Below are 26,780 nucleotides of genomic sequence, written 5' to 3' on the forward strand. Positions count from 1 at the left end.
AGAGGAGGAGAGTTCTGGGGAAGAAATCCAGCTGTGGAGTGCAGCAGGATCACCTGGCCAGTTGATTTAGGGATTTTTTTAGGGTTTTTGGTGTTCTTTGCTCCTGAATTGCTCTGCCAGGAGGTGCCGGTTCCGCTGTGTCCTCGGGAGGAGTGCTTGGGATTAGGAATGCCTAACTCAGGAATACCTTACATGTCTCTTACATTGTTTCTCTTCATCTCCTTCCACCCTTTTTCCCTTTCTCACATCTCCCTTTATTCCTCACCTGTCTGAATCTCCCTTTCAACGTCTCCTCCGTTCCCTTTCCCTGCTCGGACGCTCTTCCCCCATCCGTTCTCCCGCCCTTCCCGCCTCTCCCACCGTTCCCCGTGCTCTCATCTCCTCTCACCCACCCTCAGACTGGTTTCTCTGCCCGACCACCTTGAGCTCAAACGCTGCCACAGCTGCTTGGCAGCCGACTGCCTCTGGAGCAGCTTCCCTTTGCGCTCCGCCGATGGCGCTGCCGCCCGGAAAATCCCGTAAGTCCCAGCGGGCACCGTCCCCTCAGGGCACCACGGAGCCCGGGGCCAGCCCTGCTGCCATGCCCTGGGAAATGTGCTGGCCACACGGGCTGGGACAGCCCCAGCCCCAGGAGAAGGGACCTGGGCTCAGCACGCGTGGCTGGCACATCACCGTTCCCAGCCTGGTTGGCTTCCGCAGAGCGGGATTCCCGCGGAGACAGGGAAACAGCTGGCATGGAAGCAAGAGCTGGCTGCTCCTTATCATGGTGCAAATAGTTGTGTTTGATAGCTGAACATAGAGCTTTTAGCCCTTGTCCCTCTTGTTTCCCCTTTTTGTTATAAATAGAGGCTTTGCTCATACCCGAAACCGCCACGGAAATGGGACCTGACTGAGTTTTCCAGCCAAAATTTTCCTCCTGCCTCCAGAGCCATCTTAGTGCTGGGGCAGCATTTTTGGATTGGGTTTTGGAGGGTTTTTTTCCCTTAAATCCGTGTTTTAAAATCTTAAATAAATTTTAAAATCTGTATTTTTAATAAAATACAGATTTTAAACAATTTAATAAAATAATTTTAGTCATTTAATAAAATACGGATTTAAAAATAATTTTTAAATTTTAAAATCTGTATTTTTAATATCCTTTTAAATAGGAATTTTTTAAAAAGGTGTATCTTTTAAAAATATGTGGGTTTTTTAAAGATCTATTTTTAAAATGGTATTTTTTCAATAGCTAGGGATTGTGTGCATTAACAAAAACCTGAAAGATAAAGGTAGGTGAGAGGTTTTTAAGAAGGGAGGGGTTTTTTGCTATTATAATTTTGGAATTTTAATTTTTATGATTATAATATTGTTAATTATAATTTTTATGACTATAATATTGTCTGTGATAAATATACAATACACGTAAATATTGGTGAACTGAAGGAGAACCTTCTCCTCAGAACAAGGCAGGTGCTCAGCTGAGGAGGGGCTGGCAGGGTGGTTTTTTTTGGTCAAAACCAGGAGGTTCTGCCCCATCTCTGAGTGATAAATGAGATTTTTGGGATGTGTGGACACCCAAGGTGTGTGGGATTTCTTGAGGTGGTGGAAACTGTGCAGTGGGAGGAAGGAACCCCAGAACCCCAGCCTGGTTTGGGTTGGAAGAGTTTGGACTCATCCCATCCCATGGGCAGGGACACCTCCCAGTCCCCCAGGCTGGGCCCAGCCAAGCTGGGCTGGAAGATGTGGAGGAAAAAGGAGAAGGCTGGGAAGATCTCACTGGGATAATGCAGAATCCAGGAGCTGGCCGGGGTGGGCAGAGCTGTGTCCGTGCTCCAGGACCTTCCCTCCCTGACTCCAGCCCCAGCTGCCTCCCTGCAGCTCCTCTCAGCAGTGCTGAAGCTGCCAATTCCCTGCTCCCTGTTTCCCTGGCAACTGAGAGGGGCTTTTTTCCTTAAGAGGAGCCACAGGGATTTGGGAAACCAACACCAAAATGAGGGCAGGAGGATGAAAAAGGGGGAAGAACCTTGGGGGATTTCACTGCTGCTTTTTTGGGAGAGGGAGCTTTACTGAGAGCCAGACTCTGCTGTCAGATAAATATTAATGCAGGCTTTGCAGGGTCCCAGCCCATTAGAAATTCCCTTTCTTCTGAGAAAAATGTTGGAGTTTTCGTGTGGATTGAAGTGAGAAACTTCAGTTCTTCCTCTGGAATCTGTCGAGTCTGTGAGGAGAGAATGATCCAGCCATATCCAGAAATGGGCTTTGATAGTGGGGCTTAAATCTGACACGGTTTGGGGAGCTGCACTCACTGAATTTGGGCTTTGCCAGTGTCACTTGCACTGCTCAGGGGCCTGGGGGAGTCATCCTTTTGTCAGATGCTTCCTAATTTACCAGAACATCTTTGTGAGCAGCTCCAGGAGATCACAGAAACCCCAAACCTGCTGGGATGAGCCAAAACCTCCCTTTCTGAAGGAAATTTTTGCTGTCAGTTGATACAAACCCCACAGTTTCCAACCCACCACCAGCAAAAAAACTGCAGGGATGGAACCCAAAACCCACCCAGCCCTAATGAACTTCAGCTTCTCATCTCTGTGAGACCCACCCTGGGCTGCTCTCTGGGAGCCAGGGGAGAACAGGGTGATTTTTAGCAGCTAAAAAAGGTGAAAATGATGGGAGAAATCAGCTGTGATTTTTATTAAATTGGGCCATTCAAAGCCTGCACCACTGGAGTGGGCACGTCCTGGAATTCCAGGAGGGTTTGGGATCTAATTCCAACCTTCCTCCCACCATCCCAGGCTGCTCCAGCCTGGCCTTGGGCACTGCCAGGGATCCAGGGCAGCCCCAGCTGCTCTGGCAATCCCAGCCCAGCCAGGAATTCCTTCCCAAAATCCCACTCAAATCTCCCCTTTCCCAATGGGAAGCCATTCCCTGGCTCCTGTCCCTCCATCCCTTGTCCCCAGTCTCTCTCCAGCTCTCCTGGAGCCCCTTCAGGCCCTGCCAGGGGCTCTGAGCTCTGCCTGGAGCCTTCCCTTCTCCAGGGGAGCATTCCCAGCTCTCCCAGCCTGGCTCCAGAGGGGCTCCAGCCCTGCAGCAGCTCCATGGCCCTGGAATATAAAAAAATGATGGAATTATTCTTTAACAGAAACATTTTTCTGTCAGATCTGGGTGAGATAATGAACCCCAAACTCTGTATTCCAGTCCAGAACCAGCCCTGGCTCTGCTGGCTGTTGGTTTTCCCCATGATGCTGTTGAAATCCTGCCCTCTGGATTGTTGAAATCCTGTTGAAATCCTCATCCTCCTCATCCCAAAGCTCTGGAGCAGCTCCCTCCCTCCCCTTGCAGACCCTTCCCCTCTGCAGGGGCTTCCACAGGCTCAGCTTTGAGCTCCTGCTCTTGTGCAGGGGAGAGGTTTTGTAGCTCCCCTTGCGAGGAGGGGCCCTGGAAATGAAAGAGGAACCATCTGACTTTAATTAGCAGCATAAATATCCTGGGGGTGACATCATCTGGGACCTGCAGCAGACAGGAAATCAAACCCAACCAGTGCTCCAGCTGCTGGGCCAAGCCTTGGGGAGCCAGCAGTGAGGGAGAAGCAGGAGGAGCCCGGCCACCATCCACCCTTTCCCTGGCTGGAGGAGCACAGGGGGAGGTGTCGGAGCTGCCCCACCTTGGGGAGCAAACCAAACCCTCAGGGAGCCTTGGGATGGCTGCACACACAGGGAAAAGCATCCTGAGCTGGAATCCCAGGGGCAGAGCCACGTGCTGAGGGTCCTGTACCAAAAATCCTCGTTGGGGCCTGGTTCTGGTGGCTCTGGGAAGGAGCCACCTCTGCTGAGGGGATGGGCTGGGGGGCCAGGGCAGAATTCCCTGTGTCCTGGGGGGCTGGCTCAGCACAGGAGCTCTCAGGGGATGTTCCATGGTCCCACCTGGATGTGCCCTGTGCCCAGGGCAGGGAGCTGGGTGGTGCCAGGCTGGGTGCCCTGGCTGATGCTGGGCAGTGGGACAGGGGATGCAGGAAATTCCACCTGCACAGGGGCAGAACTTCCCTGGGTGCTGCCCAAGCCCTGGGTGGAGTCTCCTCCCTGGGGGTGTTCCAGAATCATCTGGAATGAGCCCATCCCATCCCACCCTGCCATGCCAGGGACATCTTCCCTATCCCAGGGTGCCAGCCTGGCCCTGGGCACTGCCAGGGATCCAGGGCAGCCCCAGCTGCTCTGGCAATCCCAGCCCAGCCAGGAATTCCCAATTCCCAATGTCCCATCCATGCCTGCCCTCTGGCACTGGGAGCCATTCCCTGGCTCCTGTCCCTCCATCCCTTGTCCCCAGTCCCTCTCCAGCTCTCCTGGAGCCCCTTCAGGCCCTGCCAGGGGCTCTGAGCTCTGCCTGGATCCTTCCCTTCTCCAGGGGAGCATTCCCAGCTCTCCCAGTTTGGCCTGGAAAGCCACCCAGGTATGGAGAGGTTCAGGAGGGGCATCTCAGCTTGGGAAGGTTCCATCCAAGTGGTTGGATGCAGGCAGATCAGACCCAGTGCTGGACATGCTGGAGTGTCCTTGCTTCCCAATCCTGTTTTTCCAAGCACCTGGAAGTACTAAATCTGGGTTTATGGTCATTTTTAGTGTTTAAGGAGACTTCTCCCCATTTCTCAGAGCCAACAGAACTGGTGGATGCTTCAATTCTGAAATTCAGGGATTCACCAGGCACTGAGGAAAATTAATTATTTTTCTTCCAACAGTGGCATGATAAAAATCTCATTAATCTGATTTAAAATGTATGGAAAATAATTCTGCAGCCCTTCATAATTTAAATCTGAGATAAACCAGTGTAGGAACTGTCTCTGTGGGACTAAAAATACTTCAAAACCTTTTTTTGGTTTTTGTTTTTTTTTTTTTTCTGTGTTTTTCACATTTGCTGGGGTGAATGTGTGGGATTGGCAGGTCTGGGGTGTCCAGGCTGCCCTGGAGGTGCTTCCACACTTCCCAGTTCAGATTCCCAGTTTGGGGTCCCTCAGCTCCAGCTGCGACTGGGGAAGGGACATTTGGGACAGGAGGGCACAGAGCTGATCCAGGGGGATGTGGGACAGCCCTGGCAGCCCCATTCCCACCAGAGCATCCCAAATATCCAGGTGCAGGAGCAGAGCTTGGGCTCAGCAGCCTCCTCCTGGGCTGCTCCCAAAATTCAGCTCCAGTGCTCCAACCCCTCACACTAAAAACTAAATATGATAGAACTAAACTCCTTTATAATAATGTGTTATTTTATAACTTATAATTTCTTTTATAATTATTTTAATTTATATTCAATAGTAAATGCTTATAATTTGATATATTTATATTATTTAATCTACTTATTAGATGTACTGTATACATTAGTTAATATGGAGTGCTGATCCCAAACTGGGTCACGTTTCCCAAAATCCTGCAGTGCCCTGAGCTGATGGATTCATTCATATTTATGGATAGAAAAAAAAAAAAAAAAAAAAAAAAAAAAAAAAAAAAAAAAAAAGAAAAGAAAAATCTCCTTTGACAGAATCCTGCTTTGGATTTGGGGATTCCTTTCATCTGGGCTTGGAAAGAGAAGCCCAGGGGAGGAATTGTGGGAAGCTGGGAATTGTGGGCAGGGTGGGCACAGGAGCACCCAGCCCTGATGTGGGACTTTGGTTTGTGCATTTAGAAAGGGGGAATTTGCTGGGATGGGCCAGGAAGTCACAATAAACTGGTGTGGTATTCCCAGCTCCTGCTTTTATTGTGGATTTAAACCAGGAATTTGCAGGGATGATCCAAGAGGTGTAAAAACCTGGTGTGGTATTCCTTGTTCCTGCTTTTTTGTGGATTTAAACAGGGAAGTTTCAGGGATGAGCCAGGAAGTCACAAAAAGTGCTGTGGTATTCCCTGTTCCTGCTTTTATTATGGATTTAAACAGGAAATTTTCAGGGATGAAGCAGGGAGTTACAGTACACCAGTGTGGTATTCCCTGTTCCTGCTTTTATCATGGATTTAAACCAGGAAATTTTCAGGGATGAACTGGGAAGTCACAATAAACTGCTGTGGTATTGCCTGTTCCTGCTTTTATCATGGATTTAAATCAGGAATTTGCAGGGATGAGCCAGGGAGTCACAATAAACCAGTGTGGTATTCCCTGTTCCTGCTTTTATTGTGGATTTAAACAGGGAATTTTCAGGGATGGGCAAGGAAGTCACAATAAACCAGTGTGGTATTCCCTGTTCCTGCTTTATCATGGATTTAAACAGAGAATTTGCAGGGATGACCCAGAGGGTCACAAAAACTCCTGTGGTAGTCCCTGTTCCTGTTTTTATTGTGGATTTAAACCAGGAATTTTCAGGGATGAGGCAGGGAGTCACAATAAACCAGTGTGGTATTCCCTGTTCCCGCTTTTATCATGGATTTAAATCAGGAATTTGCAGGGATGAGCCAGGGAGTCACAATAAACCAGCGTGGTATTCCCTGTTCCTGCTTTTATTGTGGATTTAAACCAGGAATTTTCAGGGATGAATTGGCAGGGATGAGCCAAAAAGTATGAAAAACTGGTGTGGCATTCCCTCTTCCTGTTTTTATTGTGGATTTAAACCAGGAATTTTCAGGGATGAGCCAGGGAGTCACAATAAACCAGTGTGATATTCCCTGTACCTGCTTTATCATGGATTTTCAGGGGTGGGCAGGGAGTCACAATAAAGCGGTGTCGTATTCCCTGTTCCTGCTTTTATCATGGATTTAAACCAAGGAATTTGCAGGGATGAGGCAGGAAGTCACAATAAACCAGTGTGGTATTTCCCATCCATGCCTTTTTTGTGGATTTCAGCAGGGAATTTTCAGGGATGAACTGGGAAGAAGTATGAAAAACTGGTGTGGTATTGTGTTGCCTCTTCCTGCTTTTATCATGGATTTAAACCAGGAATTCGCAGGGATGAGCCAGAGGGTCACAAAAACTGGTGTGGTATTCCCTGTCCTTACATTTTTGGTGGATTTAACCCTGGGATTTTCAGGGATGAGCCAAGGAGTACAAGAAACTGGTGTGGTATTCCCTGTCCTTACCTTTTTGGTGGATTTAACCCTGGGATTTTCAGGGATGAGCCAAGGAGTGTAAGAAACTGGTGTGGTATTGTGTTCCGTCTCCCTGCTTTTATTGTGGACTTAAACCAGGAATTTTCAGGGATGGGCAAGGAAGTCACAACATACCAGTGTGGCATTCCTTGTCCCAGTTTTGTTGGGAACGTTCCCTGTCACCTGTGCTGGCAGGAAGGGCTGAGGTGCAGCTCCTGCTGGAGCCAGGCACCCTCATTCTCATCCCTGCCAGGACCTTTCTCTCCTTTATCCCACAAACGTTTTCTGCTTGTCCCCTGTAGAACCCTGCGTGCCCAGCCCCTGGAGGGCTGTCCCTGTCCCTTTTCCTGCCCTTTCCCAGGAAATCCCCGGGACTGATGGGCAGTGGGGTGGTGTTTTGCAGGTACAACACGCTGCCCAGCCGCAGGACGCTGAAGAACTCGCGGCTGGTGAGCAAGAAGGACGATGTGCACGTGTGCATCATGTGCCTCAGGGCCATCATGAACTACCAGGTCAGCCTGGAGCTCTCTGGGCACGGGCAGGGGCTGGGGGTGTTATGGGGAAATCCATGGAAATGCTGGAATTCCCACCAAATGGGAAGGAATGGGATGCAGCAATGGGATTTAGGGATTTAGGGATGTAGGGAACGGGCTATAAGAGGCTGGATGTGCTGGGCCAGCTCCTGTTTGTTAGATATGCAGCTAATTAGATTGTGATTAGTATAATAATAATTAGCTAATTAAGTTGTGGAGTTTAGTATAATAAGTTATAAATAAAATTATATATTATTATTTTATATAAATAGAAAATAACATAACAATATAAATATAAATATAAATATAAATATAAATATAAATGAAATATAAATGAAATATATAAATATAAGTACAAATATGTATAAATATAAATATATAAATATAAATATATAAATATAAATATAAATATAAATATTAAACTATTATAACTATAAAATCAATATAAATATAAATCGATATTATAAATAATAAATTATTACTTTATAGAAATCTAAAATATCTATAAAATATCTATATAATATAAATAATAATATAATATAAAATAATAGAATATGAATAATGACTATTTATATTACTAATTATTAATTATATATTAATAATTGGTGATAATTAATGATAATTCACGATATATTATTTATTATAATAATAAAAATATCTATAAAATATATAAAAATATTAATGTACAGTTATGTTAAAATAATTATAAAATAATTGTATCTATTATATGTAATATATTCTATATTACAATATATATTAATAATTATAATTATTATAATAAACTAATATTAACTCTTAATATTTAATATTTAAAAAATAATTATAGATGCAATAAACAATATATTAACTAATATATAAAGTATATATTAAGTATATTAAATAATGCAAATATATTAAATAACATATTTACTATTTAATATTAATTAAAGTAATAAAATACCTACAAAATGCATTATAAGCTATAAAATAATATATTAATTTAAAGGAATTTAGTTATATTTTATGTATCTATTAGTCTGGAGTGGTTTAGGAGCCACTCAGGGACCCTTTTTGTTGCTGAAATGGCCAAACCCAGCACTTCCAACGCTGCTGATGGGAGGGAATTGTAAACTCGTGGAATTGTAAAATCATGGAGTTGTGAACTCATGGAATTGTAAACTCATGGAATTGAAAACTCATGGAATTGTAAAATCATGGAATACCCAGAGCAGGAAGCTGTGGTGGACAGTGGGAGAATGAAATATTCTGATTTTAAATCCCACGAGGTTTTGCTTGGCTTGAAGCACTGGGAGGGGCTGTCAGGGAGGTGGGATTGGTGGGGTTGGTGGGGTTGGTGGGATTGGTGGGATTGGTGGGGTTTGGGGCCAGGCTGAGGCAGGTGGGGTTGGTGGGGTAGGTGGGATTGGTGGGGTTGGTGGGGTTTAGGGCCAGGCTGAGGCAGGTGGCATTGGTGGGGTTGGTGGGGTTGGTGGGGTTGGTGGGGTTTGGGGCCAGGCTGAGGCAGGTGGGATTGGTGGGATTGGTGGGATTGGTGGGATTTGGGGCCAGGCTGGGGCAGGTGGGATTGGTGGGATTGGTGGGATTGGTGGGATTGGTGGGATTTGGGGCCAGGCTGAGGCTGGTGGGGTTGGTGGGATTGGTGGGATTGGTGGGATTTGGGGCCAGGTTGAGGCAGGTGGGGTTGGTGGGATTGGTGGGATTGGTGGGATTTGAGGCCAGGCTGAGGCAGGTGGGGTTGGTGGGGTTGGTGGGATTGGTGGGGTAGGTGGGATTGGTGGGGTTTGGGGCCAGGCTGAGGCAGGTGGGATTGGTGGGGTTGGTGGGGTTGGTGGGATTGGTGGGGTTGGTGGGGTTGGTGGGGTTGGTGGGATTGATGGGGTTGGTGGGGTTGGTGGGGTTGGTGGGGTTGGTGGGGTAGGTGGGATTGGTGGGGTTTGGGGCCAGGCTGAGGCTGGATTGTCCCTTCTGTTCCCAGTATGGATTCAACATGGTGATGTCCCACCCGCACGCGGTTAATGAGATTGCACTGAGCCTGAACAACAAGAACCCCAGGTAGGCTCCTCTGGCTCCTAGGGCTGAAGCAGCAGGTGAGTAAAGAGGGCTTGGGAAGGGCTTCCAGAGGGGGATCTGGAACAGTGCAGATAAACCAGCAGTGGGTGTCTGATCCCAGTGCTTCCAGAAGCTGCTGCTTTTCCAGATTTAATTATGGCTTCAGGCTGAAGGAGGCTGGGTTTAGGCGGGACATTGGGAATTCCTGGCTGGGCTGGGATTGCCAGAGCAGCTGGGGCTGCCCCTGGATCCCTGGCAGTGCCCAAGGCCAGGCTGGAGCAGCCTGGGGCAGTGAAGGTGTCCCTGCCATGGCAGGGGTGGCACTGGATCATCTTTAAGCTCCTTCCCACCCAAACCATTCTGGAATTTTGGGATTCAGCTGAAATTTGGCTGCTGGAGCCCTTCTGCTCTGTTGCAGTGCAGGGAAGCCCCCGTGGCAATGAGCAGCTTCATGTAGGGTTTTCCTGAAGAGAGGGAAAATCTTCTTTAGGAATTGTTATCCAAGATCCTTAGCTTGGAATTTCTCTGGGAGAGGGTTTCACTTCTGGGTCGGGTTGCAGGAATGGCTGCTGTGACTCCTCAGTGCTGGAGATTCCATGTCCCCCTCTCCCACACATCCCTGTGATCCCTCCTCCAGCAGATCCTGGAGTTCTGAGCCTTGGCAGGTCAGCCCAGTCCAGCTGTGACTCAGAGATGTTTCCAAGGAAAGGTGAAGCAGGGGATGAGCTGATAACCTCACTGGGTGTGTATTCCCAGGGCTGAGGCTGGGAGCTGGAATCCTGTCCTGAGGGAAGCAGCTTCTTCCTTTTTTCTTTTATTGAGCCCCAAGTCAGCAAGCCAAGAATAAATGGGAAGTTGATTGTTTTTATATTTTTTTAAAATAATTTTTGTCATAATTTTTAATAATTGTTTTTTAGCATAATTTTTAGCATAATTTTTATAATTTTCCAGTGCCTGGGAATCAGAGGAGAGCCCAAGCTTTCACTTTTGGAAGAAGGGGGTTATTTTGATTTTGGTGGATAAAAAACCTGCTGTGAAATGTGACTGGAATAATCTGAGGAGAAACCCCTGCTCACATCCCAGGCTGGGTTTGTTTCAGCCCTGGGGGAGCTGTGTGAGAGCCCTGAGCGAGGTTTGGGAGCTCAGGGGCTGGCTGGGATGTGCCCAGAGCTGTAATTCCAGCAGTTGTGTGGTGAGCACGATTCCCAGCAGCAGCTCCAGGGAATGGTGCTCACCCCAGAGGTGTGGGCAGCACCCCAGGGATCTCCATCCCCTCCCCACGCAGGGAACAGTGCAGCAAATCCCCACCACAGCTCCTTGAAAAACCCTGCAGGTTCTTCCTGTGCCAGGAGGAAAATAAAAACAACCAACCCTCGAGGAGGCAGAATTGAACATTCCATTTAAAATTTCCTAGGGAAGTGACCATTTTTTCTGGTTTCCAAAGATAACCCTGACCCTTTGAGAGCCCACAAGGTATTTCTTGTTCTGTAACATCTGCTTTGAGTCGCTGCTTGAGCATGGGACTAATTTTTTTCTGTGTGTGCATGGTTTGCCTCTGCTCAGAGCTCAGCTGCCCAGAAAGGCTTTTGTTTTCCAGGAATCCTGGAAGGAAATACTGTGGATGGTTTCCATGAGGGTTACACAGAGTTTGCTGCATGTTTTTCCCTCAGTGATCTCGTTTTCTCTCTGCTTCACTGCTGAAAATCAGCTCAAATTCCTGATTTTTCAGGAGGAGGACATGCTCCAACAGCCTGCGGTGAATTGTGTGTGTGTGGGGGGCTATAAATACAAATTATCACAGAGAATAATTCAGATTTGTGTCAGGGAAACAGCAGATTGGAGTTTAAAGCTCTCCCATTCAGAGCTGGGCTTCAAGGAAGGCGGCTGGGGGTGCAGAGCTGCTCCTCCAGGTGTGTGCAGGGCATTCCCTGGCAGCAGCAGCAGCTCTCAAACACTGCCCTGCCTTTGCCACAGTCCCACCAGTGCCTTCTGCTTGAGTTTTCAACTTGGGATCTCATTCCCTGCATGGTTTGAGAAGCTTTGAAAAGGGGGGGAGCTGCATGGCCCCAGAGAGGCAAAGCTCCCTGTGCACCCTGCAGGATCCATTCCAGGGGTTAAACACACACAGGGTGAGACCAAGGGTTAAACACACACAGGGTGAGGCTGCAGGATCCATTCCAGGGTTACACACACACAGAGGCTGCAGGATCCATTCCAGGGTTAAACACACACAGAGGCTGCAGGATCCATTCCCAGGGGTTAAACACACACAGGGTGAGGCTGCAGGATCCATTTCAGGTTAAGCAGAGCCATGGGGAGAGGCTGCAGGATCCATTCCAGGGTTAAACACACACATAGAGGCTGCAGGATCCACTGCAGGGTTAAACACAGCCCTGGGGTGAGGCTGCAGGATCCATTTCAGGTTAAACACACACAGGGTGAGGCTGCAGGATCCATTTCAGGTTAAACACACCCAGAGAGGCTGCAGGATCCATTTCAGGGTTAAACACACACAGGGTGAGGCTGCAGGATCCATTTCAGGGTTAAACACACACACAGAGGCTGCAGGATCCACTGCAGGGTTAAACACAGCCCTGGGGTGAGGCTGCAGGATCCATTTCAGGTCAAACACACCCAGAGAGGCTGCAGGATCCATTCCAGGGTTAAACACACACAGAGAGGCTGCAGGATCCATTCCCAGGGGTCAAACACAGCCCTGGGGTGAGGCTGCAGGATCCATTTCAGGTTAAACACACACAGGGTGAGGCTGCAGCTCCCTGCTGTCCCCCTCAGGCTCAGCTGCTGTCCCTGAGGTGTCCCTGTGCTGTCTCCACAGGACCAAGGCGCTGGTGCTGGAGCTCCTGGCCGCCGTGTGCCTGGTCCGGGGGGGACACGAGATCATCCTCTCTGCCTTCGACAACTTCAAGGAGGTTGGTGCAGCTGCCCCAGCAAACCTGGGGGCTCCCATTTCCCTTGGGCTTGGCTGGAGCCTCCTCATCCAGCCAAATTCCCTGCAGGTTTCCCCTGGAGCCAGCCCGGGCTCCGCTCCATGGCTCCCATGTTCATGCAGAGGAGCTGCAATTCCAATTCCTGCACCTTTTATTGCAGCACCTCCCGGGGTGGGCACACTGCTGGAATGGGATATCCCAGCTGAGCTTATCCCAGCCTCATCTCAAATAATAAACACCTGCAATGAATAATAAATAATAATTATTTATCATTTACTTAATAATATTAAGTAACAGAAGTATTAATTAATATAATTAGTATAAGTAATTTAAGTAATATAAGCAAATAATAATATAATTAATAATATAAATATATCATTAATAATATAAATATATTATAAATATATTATTATAAATATATTATTATATTATTAATAATATAAATATATTATTAATGATACACATATATTGTTATAATTATTAATAATATAGAATAATTATAATGTTATATATAGTAAAAATACATAATTAATATATAATGGTTATATTTATTAATATAAAATAAATAAATTATAAATTAATTATAAATAAATTAATTATAAAATAATTGTAATTAATCAATATATCCATAATACTTAATATTAAGTAATATAAGTATCAACTATTAACATATAATGTATATATATAATTTATATATTTAATTAATCAAATAATAAGAACCTACAACAAAATAGACACTCCTCAACACAGAACAACCCAAACATCTTAAAAAAGAAAAAATTCAAAAAACTTCTGAAAACAACAAATCAAAAACTCAAAAAAACCATCACAACTCTCCATGTAACCCCTCAACAAAATAATTCCACAAAAATAGTAACAGCAAAACTCACCAAAACAACGTATTTCAAATATTAAAAATTTAAACATATAACAAAATAATACCTAAAATCTACAGAAAATGCACAAACACCAAATTGTTACCCAAAATACAAAAAAATAAACCCCACTATACAAATCACTACTATTCCAAATATAAAATAAATAAAAACCTTTTACCATAAGAGGTGTTTCCAACAAGTAAAACCACCATAGAAAAATGCAAGTATTAATAATAATTCAACTACTGGAAATAATAATAATTCAAATTACTGGACTAATATTATCCATCGTTTCCATGTTTATGCAAAGGAGCTGTAATTCCAGCAATTCCAGCACCTTTTATTCCAGCACCTCCCAGGGCAGGCAAACTGGAATGGGATAACCCAGCTGAGCTTATCGCAACCTTATCTCAAATTATAAATACCTACAATAAATAATAATTATTTATTATTAACTTAACAATATATATAATTAACATATAATTTATGTGGAGAATTAATCAAATAATAAAAACCTACAACAAAATAAACACTCCTCAACATAGGACAACAGTCCAGACAAACATCTTAACAAAACAGTTAAAAAAACTTTTGAAAACAGCAAATCAAAACTCAAAAAAAACCCTCACAACTCTCCGTGTAACCCCTCAACAAAATAATTCCACAAAAATAGTAACAGCAAAACTCAGCAAAAGAACGTATTTCAAATATTAAAAATTTAAACATATAACAAAATACTACCCAAAATCTACAGAAAATACACAAACACCAAATTGTTACCCAAAATACAAAAAAAAAACCCACTATACAAATCAGTACTATTCCAAATATAAAATAAATAAAAACCTTTTACCATAAAAGGTGTTTCCAACAAGTAAAACCACCTTAGAAAAATGCAAGTATTAATAATACTTTAACTACTGGAAATAGTAATAATTCAAATTATTAGAATAATATTGTCCATCGTTTCCATGTTTATGCAAAGGAGCTGTAATTCCAACAATTCCAGCACCTTTTATTCCAGCACCTCCCTGGGCAGGCAAACTGGAATGGGATAACCCAGCTGAGCTTATCTCAACCTTATCTCAAATTATAAATACCTACAATAAATAATAATTATTTATTATTAACTTAACAGTATATATAATTAACATATAATTTATGTGGAGAATTAATCAAATAATAAAAACCTACAACAAAATAAACACTCCTCAACATAGGACAACAGTCCAGACAAACATCTTAACAAAACAATTAAAAAAACTTTTGAAAACAGCAAATCAAAAACTCAAAAAAACCCTCACAACTCTCCGTGTAACCCCTCAACAAAATAATTCCACAAAAATAGTAACAGCAAAACTCACCAAAAGAATGTATTTCAAATATTAAAAATTTAAACATATAACAAAATACTACCCAAAATCTACAGAAAATGCACAAAAACCAAATTGTTACCGAAAATACAAAAAAATAAACCATTCCAAATATAAAATAAATAAAAACCATTTACCATAAAAGGTGTTTCCAACAAGTAAAACCACCATAGAAAAATGCAAGTGTTAATAATAATTCAACTGCTGGAAATAATAATAATTCAAATTACTGGACTAATATTATCCATCGTTTCCATGCTTATGCAAAGGAGCTGTAATTCCAGCAATTCCAGCACCTCTTATTCCAGCAGGGCAGCAAACTGGAATGGGATAACCCAGCTGAGCTGGAAAATTCCCAATTAACTGGAAACAGTAATAATTCAAACGCTGCTGGAATGGGATATCCCAGCTGAGCTCCCTCGGCATTCCCAGCCCTTTGTCCTGGTGTCCATGGATCTGGGAGAATGAAACTCCATGGTTTAATCCATGTTCCCTGGGGTTGGTGTTGCAGGAGGAGCAGAATTGCAGGAGAGCTCTGGGACAGCTTTGGGAGGCTCCAGGTGCTGGGAGCTCCCCTGAAATCCAGAATCTCTGAGAGCTCTGTGGGATCCAGGCTGGGATCAGAGTGGGACAGGGATCCAGGATTATTCCCTGTGCAGGGAACACTTCCCAGCACTGGCTCTCACCCACAGAACTGCTGTGTTGGTTTATATGAAAATATTCCACAATTATCAAGTTTGGGAGGGGAGGGTGTGCTCGTGGCATTTCTGGGTGGGAAATCAGCTGGAATTTCAAATAAACCCAGGATTCAGGTGCTTTGGGGAAAAAACCCAGAACTGAGGAGCTTTTCTGAAGGTGGCCCATGACTTTGGAGAAAGTGTTTTGCTCCAGGCCATGTAGGAATGCCAAGAAAATAAATTGGGATTCAGCTCATCCAGACAGCTTTTGGGAAGGTCACTCTGGAGTTCTGATTGTTGCACTGATTTATTTTCACTCCTCCTTCAGCCAGGGATATTTTTCTCCCTTTTTTCCCCTCCCTGTCATTTGGGTTTCTCCCTAATTACAGAGAAAAGTCAGCTCTGGGCTGTGGCATGGCCTGGTGCAACTCTGCTCCTTCCACTCATGGCTGAGATCCAATTTTTAAGGAGAAAAGAGATAAAAAGAGTTCTTTTGTAATTACAAAGGCACAAGGATGGTGCCCGGCTCCTCAGCCCCACACGTGGAATTATTTGTGACATTTCAACGAGGGGAAACCTGGCTGGAGAGGGTGTGAGCAGACAGACAGGGCGTGTTTGGGGGTCCCTTTGGGGCTGACCCAGGTGTGGTGCTTTGTTTTCAGGTGTGTGGGGAGAAGCAGCGCTTTGAGAAGCTCATGGAGCATTTCCGGAACGAGGACAACAACATCGACTTCATGGTGAGTGCATTTCCCACAAACTCCTGCTTTTTCCAACATTTCCCTTCCCTTGGCCCTTCTGCTGCCTCAGGCACAGCTGCAGCAGCAGGGAGGGTGTTGCTTCCAGGGCTGATGGCAAAAATCTCCCAGATCTGGGGGTTTAAGGCCTTTGCTGGAGTGCAAGAAACTGAAATCCTGATTTAATCAGGAAAAGCCTCCCTTGAATTCCTGCTCCGCGCTTGGATCTGATGTGGGTCCATTCTGAGCAGGATTTCCCACCCCAGCACTGGAATTCTGAGTCTCTGTTGCACTTTGTACCAATTTAGTGCTGAGCTTTGTGTACAGGACCTTTTTCTGCCAAAAATCAGGTGTTAGAGCAGCAGTGAGGTGATCCCTGCAGGCTCCAGGAATGTTTCCAGCATGGGATCACAGCCCTGAGGGCCAGCAGGTTAAAAATGAGGTGCTGTGAGGGAGGAAGGCTGGCAATTCCTTGGATTTAAAAAGAAAAGGAGGAAATTACATGATTCTTGCATTTTCCCTCAAGGCACCAGAGTCTCAGACTTATCCCATCCCTTTTTCCTCTGGGCCCTGGAACAGATCCCAGGGAAGTGGCCAAATCCCAGTGCCAAACTGGTGATCCAGGGGGTGCTTTCAGTTCCTCCTTCCCACCAAATGACCTGGAGATGTGGAGTCTCCTGGAGGCTGTTCCTGCAGGAAAATCAGATTGCTTCAGTCCTCAGGTTCCTCCTGGAACTCTGGGATGTTGGGAAGCTGCTGCTGCAGTGCTGCTCACAGGATGGGGGTTTATCCATGAGGAACCCAGCAAGGATGAGGGAAATTCCATCCTGGAGCAGCTCCAGGGGTGGCAGAGGGGATCCTGAGAGACCCCTGGGCACAGCAGGGTGTGCCAAGGAAAGGATGAATTTTTGGGACTTGTACCCCATTTCCTGCCACTCCACAGGAGATTTCCCCACATCCCATAGCCTGGGGAGCCTTTGCCTTGCCCTGGCTGGCTTGGAATGTGTGTGGGTGCCAATTCCTGGGATCTGCTCCTTGTTCAGCTTGGGAAATGTGCTATGGGCACCCAAGAGAGGTGTTCTTGTGCAAGTCCCCTTTCCTAAACTGAGGCTTCCAGGCCCAGAGTAATCTCACTTTTACAAGCCCAGATTAATCTCACTTTCCCAGCTGTTTAGAACCAGGCCCAGATGAATCTCCCTTTTCCAGGCTGTTTAAACCCATCCCAGATGAATCTCCCTTTTCCAGGCTGTTTAGAACCAGCCCAGATGAATCTCCCTTTTCCAGGCTGTTTAAACCCAGCTCAGATGAATCTCTCTTTTCCAGGCTGTTTAGACCCAGGACTGGTTTTTCAGAGCCTGGAGCCTACCCTGGCCTGGGCAGCATTCCTGCTCTGGGGAGGTGACTGTGCAGACATGATTTAATTCCTGGAATGCTCATTCCCCTTTATCCCAGCAGCCCAGGACTCCCTGAGCCCAGCCTGGGCTGGGAATGGAGCAGCTCAGGGAGCAGCTGATGGATTTCCCTGGGAGGGGCACAGGGAATGTGCTGGTGGCTGTGCCCAGCCTGGGGAGCCTGTCCAGATCCTGCTCCTGGGATCCTGCCCAGTGCTGGTCCCACAGATCCCATTCCAGCTGTTCCTGGGGATACCTGGGGCGGGGATTTGTGGAGGAATTTTGAATAAGTTGGAGACATGATTTCTAAGTTGCTTTAGATTATGCAATTTATTTTTCTTATCTTCTGCATAAGTAAGAAAGGTGGGTTCTGTTCACATCTTCACCACACAGCTCAGAAGGTCACAAAACCTCTTAATTATAGGAACTTTTAAAGACTTATTAACCAATAAAACATTAGTAACAAAGATATTTATATTTTTAACTTAATCTTTAAATGTTTCATCTCATGAACTCACATTATAGTGTAAACTTTCTTAATCATATTATAACATACAAACCTACAGTGATATATCCTAAACTTCTTATTTACCTTTGTTACTACTTTTCTTTTTTCTGCATCTTAAACTCTAAAACTCTAAAATTTATTATTTTTAACTTAACATGTTAACAACTTTAAGCTATAAATTTACATTCTTATTCTATCACTTAAGTTTAGAAACCTTTTCCAAGGATCAAATCCTGTATTTATTTCTCAGATAAAATCCTGCATTTACTTCTCAGATCAAATCCTGTATTTGATTCTGAGCTTTGGCTTACAAGGCTGAGGTTCTGAGGGTTGCCTCCATTTCCATTTCCCCCCCTGGTGTCCCTGCAGGTGGCCTGCATGCAGTTCATCAACATCGTGGTGCACTCCGTGGAGGACATGAACTTCCGAGTGCACCTGCAGTACGAGTTCACCAAGCTGGGCCTGGACGAGTACCTGGACGTGAGTCTGGAGCTGCTCCCACTCCCAGACCCCCCTTTCCCACAGCCTCTGGGCTGTCCCCCAGCTGCAGGGAATGGCTGCAGCCAGCTGGAATTACAGCCTGGAGCTAAATCTGGAGCCTGATCACAAAGGGAGGATGAACCACAGCCACCCTCGCCCTGCCACGTCCCCACGGGGCTCCCTCCTTCTCCAGGCTGGAGAAGTCTCCTGTGGGATTCTCTGACAGCCACGAGTCCTCTGCTGTCTGTCTGTCTGTGTGTCAGCTGCTTCTTTGTTTCCCCTTCTCTGTTCTCCATGGGATCCCAGAATCTTTTGGGTTGGAAGGGACCTGAAAGAGTTTCTCAATCCCCCCCTGCCTTGGGCAGGGACCCTTCCACTGTCCCAGGCTGCTCCAAGCCCCTCCAGCCTGGCCCTGGGCACTGCCAGAGATTGGGGCAGCCACAGCCTCTCCAGGCAGCATTTTCTCCCTGTCCTTGGGAGCACATCCATGGAAACCCTACTGCTGTTGGCATGGGAATGACCTGTCCCTGCAGATCCCTGCTCAGGGTCCACCAGGAGAGGGATTTGGGGTCTGTGGGATGTGTTCAGACAGGGCTGCACTGGGCCACGGGTGTGCTTGGGAGCCCATGGGGACCAGGCAGAGCCCAGCAAACACAGAGGAAATCATGGGGTGGTTTGGGCTGGAAAGGACCCTAAAGCTCCCATTCCACGGGCAGGGAAGCTGTAATGTCCCCTGCAGGGACAGAGGACAAGACCCTGCCTGACCGAACTGGGGCTGTTTGGGGTCCAGAGGGTTCCCCTGGGTGGTGGAGGTGCCCTGAGCTGCCCTGTCCCCCAGCCCTGCGCCAGGGCCCGGTGTCACCGGTGTCCCCTGTGTCCCCTGTGTGCCCTGGGCCCTGCAGAAGCTGAAGCACACGGAGAGTGACAAGCTGCAGGTGCAGATCCAGGCCTACCTGGACAACGTGTTCGACGTGGGGGCTCTGCTGGAGGACGCCGAGACCAAGAACGCGGCCCTGGAGAGGGTGGAGGAGCTGGAAGAAAACCTGTCCCACGTGAGTGGCCCGAGGGTTTGCACATTTACAGCGCTTTTAACGTGAAGATACCTTAAAACTGACAACACTTCTGGGCTGGCCTGGCCCAGTGTGCGGGGAGGCTCACTGGGAAAAGGCCTTGGCATGGCTGGGCCTCTGAACTGGGAAAGAACCAGGCACTGGTTGTGCTTCCAGCAGGGTTCACCTGGCACAGGTGTAGGAGCTGGGAGAGCTGGTTTCCATGCAAAACTCTGACTCCTCAGCAGAGCAGGCCCAAAATAGGGGGAAAACATCCTGGCTGTGCTTTAAACTCAGGAGGGAAAGGGCTGGAAAATCCTCTTGAGTAGATGCTCAGGGTTTGCTGTCCCAAACCTTGGGGTCAGTTCCTTTAGGCTGGAAGACATGGCTTTTGGAGAATAATTTTAAAAAAGGGGGTTTTCCATACTTTAAAACTGAGAAAAAGCTTTTCCTTCTCTCAGCACCCCTGTATTCCCATCACCTGGAATAAATATTGTTCTTAACTCGCTGTGCAGAGTTTGCCCCTCTGAGGTGTTGTAGGAGCCAGGGAATGGTTTGGGTTGGCAGGGACATTAAAACCCATCCAGCTCAACCTTCCACCATCCCAGGTTGCTCCAAGCCCATTCCAACTTGATGTCTCCCATCTCAGGCAGGAATCTGTTCCCTTTCCAAGGAAAGGCTTCAGGGTTTCCTGCAATAACAATAATTTATCCATTTATCCAACATGAATACCTCTTACCTCTTATTTTGATGGATAAACCCCGAATTTTCCAGTTCTTTAATCCATTTCTCTTTTGCTGGATAGTTATCTGAAAAACTCCAGGATACAGAGAACGAAGCCATGGCCAAAATTGTAGAACTGGAAAAGCAGCTGATGCAAAGGAACAAAGAACTGGACGTGATCAGGGTGAGTGGGTTCCACAGGGAAGCCCTGGGTGGATTCAGGATGCAGGGATTGGGGACATGGATCTGGGGCAGGGGAATTCTCTTGGCTTCCCAATATTGAACCTGGGGCAGATTGAAGGTGGAATTGTTTGTGTGTGCACCCAAAGCATGGATGGAAATCCCTTTGGGTGTGCCAGGAGTCACTGAGTGAGGGGGACACATCTCATTCCCCAGCTCTGGTGCATTCCAGGTGGGAGTTTTGGACCTGTGGAGGTTCCAAAGGATGGGAGAATCCAGAATTTCTCTGGGGGGTGCTGCCCTGGGCACATACAGTGCAATCCCTTCTCTAGATCAGGCTGTTCTGGTGCTGCCCTTGGGATTCTGAATGCACATTCCCTGCTCCTGTGTCATTCCAGGAGATCTACAAGGATGCCAACAGCCAGGTTCACACCCTGAGGAAGATGGTGAAGGAGAAGGAGGAAGCCATCCAGCGCCAGTCCACGCTGGAGAAGAAGATCCACGAGCTGGAGAAGCAGGGAACCATCAAGATCCAGAAGAAAGGGGATGGGGACATCTCCATCCTTCCCGTGGCCCTGGGCTCCGGGATGGTGCCAGCAGGGGCAGAGGCAGTGCCAGGGACCTGTGCCACACCTGGAGCTGCCCCCTCTGTGCCTCTGCCCCCACCTCCACCCCCCCTGCCCGCCCTGCCAGGCTCACCTGAGGCAGGTGAGGAAGGAGGGGGATCCCAGCTGTGGGCACCAAAGCCCCTGGGCAGTTCCAGTGCCTGATCACCCTTCCCATGGGGCAACTCCTGATTCCTGAGGCTGCTCCCTCTCCTGCTGCCCCTGTTCCCTGGGAGCAGAGGGTGACCCCCACCTGGCTGCCCCCTCTATGGATGGAAACATTGGTCCCTTCTTTCCTGAGGGCACTTGCAGGCACTGAAGGCCTTTGGTGGCTCAGGGAATGGTTTGGGGGGAGGCTCACTGGGAAAAAGCCTTGGCATGGCTGGGCCTTGAACTGGGAAAGAACCAGGCACTGGCTGTGCTTCCAGCAGGGTTCACCTGGCACAGGTGTAGGAGCTGGGAGAGCTGGTTTCCATGCAAAACTCCAACTCCTCAGCAGAGCAGGCCCAAAATAGGGGAAAAAACATCCTGGCTGTGCTTTAAACTCAGGAGGGAAGGGGCTGGAAAATCCTCTTGAGTAGATGCTCAGGGTTTGCTGTCCCAAACCTTGGTGTCGGTTCCTTTAGGCTGGAAGACATGGCCTGGCTTTTGGAAAATAATAAAAAAAAAGGGGTTTTGCATCCTTTGCTCCCTCAGGGTGGGCAGGGACATCACGGGGGTGCTGCGGCTCTTTCTCCGTGCCCCTTCCCTCCTCAGTAACTCCATTTTCCCTCCATCCCGCAGTGCCCAACGGCCCCGTGGCAGCGCCTGTGCCACCCCCACCACCTCCACCTCCCCCTCCTCCTCCTCCTCCTCCTCCTCCTCCTCTCCCGGGCCCAGCTCCGGATGCAGCTCCAGCGGCTCCGCTGCCGCCGCCGCCGCCCTCGGCTCCCCCCCTGCCCGGCACAGCCTCGCCCACCGTGGTCTTCAACTCTGGCCTGGCAGGTAAAGCTCCCCCAGGGCTCCCAGCCATTGTTCCTCACCGGGCTGGGGATCAGGGGCTCCTGGAAGGGGAAGGAAGGAGCATTCCGGGCTCCCTGAGGTTACCCAGAGGAGCTGTGGCTGCTCCACGCACCCCTGAAGTGTCCGGCTTGGAGCAGCCTGGGATGGGGGAACTGGGTCATCCTCAATGTCCCTCCCACCCCAAACCACTTGGAGATTCTGGGATTCATCAACCCAATGGGTTGGGTGTGATCTGGAAGAGGTGGATTCCCCAGTGGAGCAAAACTCACACCAAAAGTGTTTTATAAACAGGGTCGGTTTTGACTTTGACAGAATACGGGTTTGATTTCTTATGGGAAGAAGTATCAGTGCAAAATTTGTGAAATTTTTTTGTGGAAATTTGGGAAGAAGAGGCAAAATTTGGGGATGTTTTGGAAGGAAGAACAAAGTGCTGCCCGTCCTTACCCATGTTTTAGTCACTGCCTCCCACCAGCTGTCTCAGAGCTCACTGGTGTCCCCAGAAATCTCCAGAGCTTGTTAGGAGTCCAAAGAAAGAGACTCTCATTAAGAGCTTTGTTAAGGACAAAAAATCTACTTAAATATTCCAGCCTTGAAAGGTTCCTTGGAAGACAAGACACATCCTGGCTCAGAGGGTCCCAGGGTGTTCTGTAGGGAAATCCGGCCCTGAGGGAAGGTGCCTGGGGGCTGCTGGGCGGCAGATCCCATTTTGCAGTGGGAATTCTGAGGGAGTGGGACTGGAAGTGCCTTTTCTGGGTGCAGGGGCTCTGCAGGATGGAGCATTCCCAGGGCTGTGGGGCCAAGGGGAGTTGGTAAATAACAAATGCTGCTTCTCTGACCTCTCCTAACACTTGTTTCTCTGTTCCCTCTGCTTCCTGCTAAGATGGGCCCATCAAGCTCTTCTGTAGGTTCCTTCCTGCTAAGTATTCCTTATGCTGGCATGCCCTGTGTCCTGGGGTGTCCAGGGGCACCTGGGGGGTGTCCAGGGGATGGGCAGGGGGAGGTTGGAGCCAACCCTCGGGATTTGGGCACCCAGAGCTCGGGAAGGGAGGAGGAGGAGGAGGAGGAGGAGGAGGAAGGGGAATCTGAAGGGGTTCTGAGCTCCATTATCTTTCCCACGAGGCATTCCTGCCTTCCCTGTCCTGCAATAACCCAGGAGCAGTTAATTATCCATTCCAGTGTGTGCACAAGTAGAAAATTTCCTTTTTTCATGGGTGTTCAAAGCTATTCCTTCTTTTCTTTTAGGAATTATTTTAAATAACCCCATCAGTTAAGCAGAGAGCAAAACCCTGTTTAGTGTAGATGAGCACAAGCTGGATAAATACAACTCCCAAAACACCCACTGGAATATTCTGTGTATTCCCTGTTACCCCACTTGGTGTCCAGCACTGCAGGACCAGGGTTTCTGTTCTGTGTTTGCCAGATTTTCTGGGGAGTAATTCAGGAGCAAAAGGTTGATTGATGGACTTTAATTCATTGATTTTGTAGCAAGGAGCAAACTTGTGTTCTCATGTAAGGAAAAGGAAATGGGAACTGGATTATGGAAATGAATACATGTGGCTTCCAGATTGAATGGAATAGGCACAGGAATAGGAATAGCAACAGGAATAGGAATAGGAATAGGAACAGGAACAGAAATAGGAGTAGGAATAGGAATAGGAATAGAACAGGAACAGGATTAGGAACAGAAATAGAAATGGGAATAGAAATAGAAATAGAAATAGGAATGGGAATAGAAATAGGAATAGACATAGGAATAGGAATAGGAATAGGAATAGGAATAGGAATAGGATTAGGAACAGAAATAGGAATGGGAATAGAAATAGGAATAGGAATGGGAATAGAAATAGGAATAGACATAGGAATAGGAATAGGAAGAGACATAGGAATTGATATAGGAATAGGAATAGGAATAGGGTTGTTCCCTTGCTCAATCAGGCCTCGTTTCCAGGTTTCATTTTCACAGCTCCTCTGTTTAAATTCCTAAATTACTCCAAAGTTCCCAAATGACTTGGATTTGCTGATTTTCACAGCACAGGAATTAAAACCTGGTTTTAAACCCCTGTTAAAGCCCAGCTTTACTGCAGCTCATCCCCTTTGGCCTTGAAACTCAAACCTGCTGAGAAGCTGCCCCACTACAGTTTCCCCACATCCCATTTCCCAAAACCTTGGGAATGGGGCATTTTTCCCTTCCTGTCACCTGTTTGTGACACAGCTCAGAGTGGCTCTGCCAGCAGCAGGACAGGGCTGAATTCACCCACTCTCCTCCTTTCCCATGGAATTTGCACAGAGCCTGGGAGTTCAGGTCAATCCAGGCAGCTCGTGGGGATACAGGGATCCCAGATTTCCCTGTGGGAGGTTTGCAGAGCCCTGGGGGCTGGTGCTGTCCTGCTGAGGACTGGGTCCCCCTCTCCAGCGGCCTCTGGAGGCAGTGACACCTCTCCAGGATCCCAGTGGGGCGGTCAGCTCAGCCCAGTTCTCCCCCAGGGCTGGGGAGCTGCTCTGGGGCGCTGCCAGGCGGCTTCTCAGGAGCTGCCCCTGTGTGTCCCCAGCTGTGAAGATCAAGAAGCCCATCAAGACCAAGTTCCGCATGCCCGTGTTCAACTGGGTGGCCCTGAAGCCCAACCAGATCAACGGCACCGTCTTCAACGAGATCGACGATGAGCGCATCCTCGAGGTGCCCCTGCTCCCTCCCCTCCTGCCCTGCTGCCCTGCACAGCCTGCCTTCCAAACAGGGAATGTTTGCCTTGGAAAAGCCTCCCAGGCTGCCCAGTCCAGCCCTCAAACCAGCACTGTCCCCAAGTGCCACTGCACAGGGGTTAAATCCCTCCAGGAGTGGGGGCTCCAGCCCCTTCCAGTGCCTGCCCACGCTTGCCAATGTCCAATATTTCCTAATATCCAACTAAAGCTCTGCTGGAGCAGCCAGGTTCCATTTGCTCTCCTCCTGTCCCTGTTCCCTGGGAGCAGAGCTGTCCTGTCCTGTCTCCTGTCCCATCCTGTCAGGGAGTTGTGGGCAGTGGGAAGTTCTCCACAGGGGCAGGGCCTGGCAGTGACCCTGGGAAGGGGCTCATTCCAGGTCCTGGATGCTTGCTCCCATGGATGCTTTAGCCATGGCTGGATAAAGCACCAGTGCTCACCAATGTTTTCCTGAATTTCTGAACCTGTGCAGAGCTGTTTGGGGCTGGATTTCTGGGATCTGGCCAGAATTCCTCATCCCAGCTCAGGAGTGTGTTCCTTCCGTCCCTCAGCCTCTGTCAGAGCTCTCTGGGCTCCAAAGCCAGGTTGGACAGGGCTGGAAAAACCTGAGCTGGTGCAAGCTGTCCCTGCCCATGGCAGGGGGGTGGAACTGGGATGAGTTTTAAGATTCCAACCCAAACCATTCCATGATTCCATGACCCTGTCTCAGCCACCACAAGGCTTTCCCTGCAGCTCTGGATGAGGATTTTAGTGTTCCCTGCAGGATAAATCCTTTCCTTTCTAGGATCTAAACGTGGATGAATTTGAGGAGATCTTCAAAACGAAAGCCCAGGGCCCAGCCATGGATCTGACCTCCAGCAAGCAGAAGATCCCTCAGAAAGGGTCCAACAAGGTGACACTGCTGGATGCCAACAGAGCCAAGAACTTGGCCATCACCCTGCGCAAAGCCGGCAAGACGGCGGACGAGATCTGCAAAGCCATCCACGTGTGAGTGCAGCCAAGGAGCCCTGCCCCGCGCTCGCTGCGAGGGCTGGGAAGGGCTGATGGAAAAAATTCCAGTGGGGAGGACACAGTGGTGGTGGATTCCCAGAAATCAGAGCTGGATTTGTGTTGCTGAGTCACTGTTGGGGTTGGACAAATCAGCGCTTCCTGCATTAAAGCAGCTCGTTCCAGCCTGTCCGGTTTGCCGTGGCAGCTCCACGGTGTTTCCTGTCCCAGGGAGCAAAATCCAGAGGGAACCCAGGAAGAGGCAGCTCTTGTGGTTTGCTCTATGAAGGATGAGTTTAGTCCAGGTGCTGGAGCAGATTTTGCATGGGATTAGGTTTGTGGAGTGGCCTCAGGAAGTGATATGGATCCTTCCCTGCTCCTGGGACAGGTGGAGCTGCTCCTTGGGCTGATCCCAAATCCATTCAGACTCATCCTGGCCATGGCAAACATCTCCCACTCCTCCCTTAAGGAATATCTCCAAAATGTGGATACACAAACTTTGCCTTTGGCTGAGAATGACCCAAACCTGCCCCAGGTCCTGGCAGGTTCAGCAGTTGGGCTTTAGGGGGCTCTAGGCCATTTAAATACAAATATTTGCTCCTCCCCACCTCTTTTCCCTGGAAAAGTGACCTGGAGGGGTGGGGGAATGGCCTTGTGTTGGAAATGGAAGCAGCATCATTCCCATTATCCCTGGATCCTGTTCCCATCTGCATGGGATGGGCAGGAGGAGCTTCACAGCTTCTTCTTTACTTTTCTTCATGTGGAGCTGAATCCCAGACTGCTCTGGGCTGGGAGGGACCTTAAAGCCCATCCAGTTCATCCAGGGACACCTCCCACTGTCCCAGGCTGCTCCAAGCCCTGTCCAGCCTGGCCTTGGGCACTGTCAGGGATCCAGGGGCAGCCCCAGCTGCTCTGGGAATCCCAGCCCAGCCAGGAATTCC

The 26,780-nt window shown here is 48.0% G+C and overlaps 1 protein-coding gene across 5 annotated transcripts in view; it reads left to right on the forward strand.

Annotated features, from left to right (window-relative positions):
- Positions 1-26,780, forward strand: part of FMNL2 (formin like 2) — a 119,770-nt gene that overhangs the window by 82,372 nt on the left and 10,618 nt on the right. For 3 of the 5 annotated variants that reach the window (XM_077181799.1, XM_054636763.2, XM_054636762.2), the window contains exons 7-17: positions 7,432-7,540; positions 9,537-9,613; positions 12,447-12,540; positions 16,149-16,223; positions 18,489-18,599; positions 19,502-19,651; positions 20,454-20,555; positions 20,950-21,259; positions 21,940-22,140; positions 24,708-24,832; positions 25,637-25,839. In XM_077181799.1, the coding sequence (XP_077037914.1) occupies positions 7,432-7,540; positions 9,537-9,613; positions 12,447-12,540; positions 16,149-16,223; positions 18,489-18,599; positions 19,502-19,651; positions 20,454-20,555; positions 20,950-21,259; positions 21,940-22,140; positions 24,708-24,832; positions 25,637-25,839 (1,557 nt within the window). Of the gene's footprint in view, positions 1-7,431; positions 7,541-9,536; positions 9,614-12,446; positions 12,541-16,148; positions 16,224-18,488; positions 18,600-19,501; positions 19,652-20,453; positions 20,556-20,949; positions 21,260-21,939; positions 22,141-23,038; positions 23,060-24,707; positions 24,833-25,636; positions 25,840-26,780 lie in introns of all 5 variants that reach the window. The other 2 variants (XM_077181798.1, XM_077181797.1) reach the window with 1 other exon arrangement.

The sequence above is a fragment of the Agelaius phoeniceus genome, chromosome 7, assembly GCF_051311805.1.
Source record: "Agelaius phoeniceus isolate bAgePho1 chromosome 7, bAgePho1.hap1, whole genome shotgun sequence".
NCBI lineage: Eukaryota > Metazoa > Chordata > Aves > Passeriformes > Icteridae > Agelaius > Agelaius phoeniceus.